This window comes from Gossypium arboreum, chromosome 5 (assembly GCF_025698485.1).
Source record: "Gossypium arboreum isolate Shixiya-1 chromosome 5, ASM2569848v2, whole genome shotgun sequence".
Lineage (NCBI taxonomy): Eukaryota > Viridiplantae > Streptophyta > Magnoliopsida > Malvales > Malvaceae > Gossypium > Gossypium arboreum.
The window spans coordinates 91,924,328-91,930,706 of record NC_069074.1 but is presented as its reverse complement, the minus strand read 5'-3'; the positions used below and the strand labels follow the sequence as shown (position 1 = coordinate 91,930,706).

The 6,379-nt window shown below is 28.8% G+C and overlaps 1 protein-coding gene across 2 annotated transcripts; it reads left to right on the top strand.

Annotated features, from left to right (window-relative positions):
- Positions 1-246: 246 nt before the first annotated feature.
- Positions 247-2,355, top strand: LOC108452561 (syntaxin-51-like). Of its 2 annotated transcripts, none has more exons than XM_053028768.1 (6): positions 247-424; positions 648-868; positions 1,134-1,336; positions 1,405-1,505; positions 1,596-1,640; positions 2,123-2,355. In XM_053028768.1, the coding sequence occupies exons 1-6, from the start codon at positions 422-424 to the stop codon at positions 2,252-2,254; spliced, it is 705 nt and encodes a 234-aa protein (XP_052884728.1). In that variant the 5' UTR covers positions 247-421; the 3' UTR covers positions 2,255-2,355. The 2 variants fall into 2 exon arrangements, with proteins under 2 accessions (XP_052884728.1, XP_017605847.1); XM_017750358.2 differs by lacking the exon at positions 247-424 and adding an exon at positions 499-515.
- Positions 2,356-6,379: the final 4,024 nt, after the last annotated feature.

Here is a 6,379-nt window from a genome sequence, read left to right as displayed (position 1 = left end):
TTTAACAAAGAAAATCAATTTTTAATCTAATGTATATAGACTAATTTGCCTACTTTTTGAATAAATGAAATAAAATACAATCCGACTTGCAATACAAAAATCTCAATGATATTTTTATCTATTTTCGGAATATTCTTCTAAACTTTGATGGGTAATACTTGGAATTTCAAATAATTAAGCTCATTGGTTTCATAATCTAAAGTTTCGATTTTTTTTATAATATCTAATCTGAAACTAATAATTAAACATCTAAAATTATTTAATTGAGAAAAAGAAATGGAAAGCAAATAGTTCCTGGACTGGCCTTTTGTTAATGTCGCCATGGCCTCTGTCGCTTAGCTTTCGTTTCATTCCCCAATTCATCATTCCAAATTTCAATTAAAAAAAAATCAGCTAATTTCAATCATTTTCTAACATTTTTATGGTATGGGTTTTTCTGAAAAAATTTCATTTCTTAATGGGTTTTCAATCAAGTGTTTTTTTTGTTAAATTTTAAAGCTAAAAATGTAGCTTAAGTCAGTTCTTATCTGTTCTTCTTTCATTGTATTACTGATGATTCAGTTGTATTAGTGTTATGCTCTTTATAATCATTAGATATTAGGTCCTTAAGAATCAGTCTATTGATTTGGTTATTGTTATTGTTTAAGGTTTTAATGGCATCTCCTTCAGATACATGGATAAAAGAATACAACGAGGCAATAAAAATTGCAGACGATATCAATGGCATGATATCCGGCAAGGGTTCCTTGCCTTCGTCTGGACCGGAAACGCAGCGTCACGCTTCAGCTATTCGAAGGAAGATTACGATCTTAGGGACTCGACTCAATGGACTGCAATCCCTCATGTCTAAACCTACTGGGAAGCCATTGTAAGTCACCTTAGTTGAAGTGAATTGATGTTGGATTTAGTGTTTTTCGATCGTATATGTCTTCTAGGGTGTTTATATGATAGGTACTTCGATGTTCCATCGGGGTACTCGAATGGCCTTTATCATGAACTATAAATTGGCTTTGATGTTGGATTAGTGTTTTTTGATCATATATGTCTTCAAGGGTATGTATAAGACACTGGTACTTTTGAGGTTCGATAAACCAGTTTCGACTATTTGTTGATGCTTGATACGTTGGTTACAGAACAGATAAGGAGATGAATCGACGCAAAGACATGGTCACGAATTTGAGATCAAAATCGAATCAAATGGCTTCGGCATTCAACATGTCGAACCTTGCTAATAGAGACAGCTTACTAGGGACAGAAACTAAGCCAGATACTATGAGTAGAACAATCGGTTTGGATAACTCCGGCCTTATCGGTCTTCAACGACAAATAATGAAAGGCAAGTTCCTTTACTTCATACTAGCTTCGTGAAATTGCTCCGACTTTTGATAGTGTGTTTACGAGCAGAGCAAGATGAGGGTCTCGAGAAGTTGGAGGAAACGCTCGTAAGCACGAAGCACATCGCATTAGCGGTCAGCGAAGAACTTGATCTGCATACCACACTAATTGTATGTTTTTGTATTTTCTCCGATAGTCTTATTGAGAGCCTTCAATTCATCCTCGACGAACATTACATTATCTTCCGCTCTCTTCTGCAGGATGACCTCGGCCAACATGTCGATGTCACCGATTCTCACCTACAGGTAAAACACTTCACTATTGATAAGTTTCTTTTTTGATCACTCGACAAAATGGTCATCCAATTATTCGATTTTTTCTTTTTTGATCACCGACAGTTAAATAATTAAGGGAAAGATGACATTGACAGCTTTTAAAATTAGCATAGTAGCAACTTCAACCTCAACATTATACGTTGTGTCAATTTAGTTTTGATTCCAAAAAAGTTAATCCTCAACACTTCCGCATTGTGTAATTTGATCTCTTTTTTTTTTCCTTTGCGACCTTTTCACCTAAAAAACTAAAAAAAAAAAAAAACAAATCTTCATCGAAAATATACAAAAATATCATTTCATAATCGAATAGCCAAAAAATAAATTTATTAATAATTAGGTGACTGCTAATGTAGTTTACCTTTAAAATTTTCGGATCATTTCCAGTTCGGAAGAATTTTGGGTTGTTTAGAGTTTTAATTTTGTATTGTGTTTTCTTTTCTTTGTTGTATCAGAGAGTGCTGAAAAACATGGGAATTATGAACAAGCACATCAATGGCGGATGGTCGTGTATGTGCATGCTTGTAGCTGTCATTGGAATTGTGGTTCTGCTTGTCCTTATATACCTACTCATCAAATACTTGTAAGAGATAATATCACATTTTGTAACGGTACTTTTATAAAATGTCTAATGTGGTACTGAACTATTAATATGTGTTTTATTATGGTACATGTAATTTTTATAAAATATCGAATGTGGTACATGAACTATCAATATATGTTTTATTATGATACTTAGTGTTAACACTGTTAATGAATTGTTAGACCAACCAATGAAAATTCGACACGTAGAATATTTTTTCTAACCCATCAAGTCCGCATATGTATAATATAACATTACGTGAAAAACTAAATAAAACAATTAAATTAAATTTAAAAAAACTAAACATATGATTAATAAAGAAGAAATAAATACTAAATTTACATAACAAAAATGTTATATTCTCCATTTAAGCAAATAATCATCTTCTCCAAAGAATTTTCCTTTAAAATAATATTTTCAATTGATTTTAAATAATATTTTTTTATTATCTATGAAAGTACATGTTTTTTTATTAACCATATGTTCAGTTATTTGTTTTTAATTTCATTTAATTATTATTTTATTTAGTTTTTCACTATTATATTATACTCGGACTTGATAATTAAAAAAAAGAGTTCTATGTGTCGAATTTTCATTAGTTGGTTTAGCAATTTTTAACAGTGTTAATACTAAGTACCAACGGTGGATCTTGGGAGTTGGGACTAGTTTTTTTTTTTGTGGGGCTGGTAAAATTTTCTAAAAATTTAAGGGTTTAATAAGATTTTTTTTTAAAAAAAAAATTAGGGGTCTAATAAAAAAAATTAAATTTTTTGTGAGATTAATGAGAATTTTCAAAATTTTAAGAGTGCTTAATTAAAATTTTCAAAAAAAAATTTAAAAGGTATAATGAAAATTTTCAAAAAATTTGGGGGCTCAATTGAAAATTTCTAAAAATTTCAATGGAAAAAACAAAATTTTTCATATATATATATATATATATATATTTTGCGGGGGTGGCAGGACAAAGGACCCCCTAAGCCACCATAATGGTCCGTCTTTACCAAGTATCATGATAAAACACATATTGATGGTTTAAGTACCACATTAAACATTTTCAAAATACATGTACCATAATAAAAACACATATTGATAGTTCAAGTACCACATTATATATTTTCAAAGCACTTGTACCACTAGACATTTTATGAAAGTACGTGTACCAAAGGTGACATTATCTTGCTTATAATAATAATATCGAAGTTAAAAGATGCTTTTAGTCCCTATATTTAAAAGGTTAGAAATTAAGTTCTCGACTTTTTATTTAAAATTTCAATAAATCATTAAACTCGTAAATATTTTCTGTCAAAATTTGATAATTTAACATGTTGATTAGGCTAACGAGAACTACAACTAACATAAATGATTAAACTAAAATTTTTAAATTAAAAAATAAACTTTTAAATTATAGGGACTAAAACCCAAATTCTATAAACTATTGTTGTTTTATGCATGTCGTGAATGTATGGAATTTGCTTTCAATTATTACTTTCATGTCTGAAAAAAGCTTGTTACTTTTTATTTGGTTTTCTATGATTTTCTCTTTATATCATTTCATTTCATGCTTTTTAATTAGGTGGTTCCGATTGATTTTAGGTGGTGTGAATTTGGGTCGGATCAAATTTAATTTAAAAATTTTCGGGTTATTTTGAGTTTATATTATATAAAATTTGGGTTATTTTAGGATAAAATTATTTTGGGTTTGAGTCGGTGTAAGTTTTTTTTTTCCTAGAATTAGAACTAAATTGATAATTTTTATAAATATTGAGGGCTAAATTTATTGAAGTTTTTAGAATTTGAACTAAAATAATAAATTTTGTAAACATTCAGGGTTAAATTTGTTGATTTTTTTTATATCTAGGATCAAATTGATAGAATATGTAAACATTTGAGGGCTAAATTTGTTATTAGACTAATAAAAAAAGCCCACATCAACTTTCCTTCATTAAAATATTTAGTTTTGAAAAGGTTATCAAATAAATCGAAAAAATTAATAGTTGAGTAAACTTGTTCATGGGTCGGGCTACCTACCTAGGCCCAAAGGCCTGCCTGAAATTTGAGAGGGTTTGAGTAAAAATATTAGGCCCAAAAATTGGGCTTGGGCAAAAAAATTAGGCCCGCTTAAAATATGGGTCGGGCTCTGTCTTTAACATTCAAAGCCCGAGCCTAATCGGCTTAAAAATAAACTTAATATATAACTGTCTTTATAGTATGTAATTTAGAATGATTAAAAAATAAACTTATACTAAATATATAATACTACTCTAATGTAAATATTAAAATAATGTTAAGATGACGATATAAAAATTTCAATAAATAAAAATGTATAAAATTATTAAATATTAAAATAATATAATATAAATATTTTTTAAAAACGTTAAAAAATAATATGGGCATGCTTAAAATGAACTTGGTTTAGTTTTTTGCAAATATGGACGGGTTTGAGCGAAATTTTAAGTTCAAATTTTGGGTCGGGTCAGGCTTGGGCAAGCATAAAGTACGTTAATATCATGCTTAGGCCCGCCCCATGAACACCTCTATAGTCGAGTGAATAGAATAGAGCCAAAGGAATAGTTTAGTGACTATTTTTGTAATTGACCCATATGAAATTTAGGTTACTTTCTGCTATTAGTCATTGTACTTTGCAAAAGTTGTGGACTTAATCTCTATACTTTAATTTGGTGATTTTTAGTTCCTGTACTTTTCAAAATTTTAAAATTTTAGTCATCGCTAAACAATAACTATTAAATTTATTAAGTTCTGTTATTTTCAAAAAATGATGCGGCAAATATATTAGGCTTAACTCATAAATTGGTACCTAAACTATACTCTTTTTTCCCATGTTGGCATCTAAACTTATTTTTTGTCACAAGTGGTACCTAAACTATTTTTTTTTTCCCAAGCTACTACCTCCATTAGCCAAACCGTTAAAAGTCTATTTTAGAAATAAGCTTAACCCATAAATTGGTACCTAGACTATGTCATTTTTCCCATTTTGGTACCTAAATATTTTTTTTGTCACAAGTAGAACCTAAACTATTTTTTTCTCCAAGTTGGTACCTCTGTTGTTAGTCAAACCGTTAAGTCTATATAAAAAAATTAACCAATTAAAAATTGACATGTAGCAAAAAAGGACAATATTATTTTCTTTATATATAAAAAATAGAGAGAAATAGTTCAACCAATTTTTTTAGCTTGGTTCAACCGATTTGTTTGGGTTCGTAAGTCAATCGATTCAACCCCCATCTCTGGACCGATTCTCAGTTCAATCGACTAAATCAATTTGTTTTGAAAACACTAGTTTTGATCGATGAAAGAACTTTTTCGATCCCATCAGGTCAAACAAGTAGGCGGTGAAATTAGAAACTAAAATTATTCGCCAACATTTCAACTACAAGCGGGCCAATTTCGAACATTGTTGACATTGTCAAACATCATAAAGGAATAAAAAAGAAAATTTAAAAAAATAAATGGATTAGTAATTATTTTTAAAAGTTTATAGAACATACAATCTATTATTTGTTGGAATCATTTTAGCGGATATAACATTTTGTTAAATGGAAAAGGAAAGAATAGTTTTGGTATTACCCGTGACCAAAAAAAAGTTTAGTATTGTTTAGGTACTAATTTGTTGTTAATTAGGCTTAACGGTTTAATTAATGAAAATACCAATTTGAGGGGGAAAAAAAGTAGTTTTACCACTTATAACTCGGAAAAAAAATTTAAATCCCAAAATGGAAAAAATGACATAGTTTAAATACCAATTTGTAGGTTAAATCAATATATTATTATAAGTATAACGACACATCTGCTTGTTATTTTATCACATACTTGCTAAAAAATCAATTAATGAATAGCAACTCATTATTGAAATTTCAAAATTTAAAGACCTAATTGAAAAACATAAAAACTTAGAATGACCCAATTGAAAAATATGGATTAAATATATAATAAACTAATAATTGAATTTAAACAAGCATATTTAATTATTATTATTTGGTTCAGGACTAAAATTTTAAATGTCAAAAAGAAAAGGATTAAAATTGACGAATTCAAAAATTACAATGACTAAAATTGATCAAATTAAAGTATAAAGACTAAATCCACCATTTTCGTGAAGTACAGAGACTAA

Excerpts from the sequence above, each read along its gene's own strand:
- LOC108452561 (XM_053028768.1), top strand. Across the intron at positions 1,337-1,404 it reads TCAACGACAAATAATGAAAG|AGCAAGATGAGGGTCTCGAG; the intron begins GCAAGTTCCTTT and ends GTTTACGAGCAG. Across the intron at positions 1,506-1,595 it reads ATCTGCATACCACACTAATT|GATGACCTCGGCCAACATGT; the intron begins GTATGTTTTTGT and ends TCTCTTCTGCAG.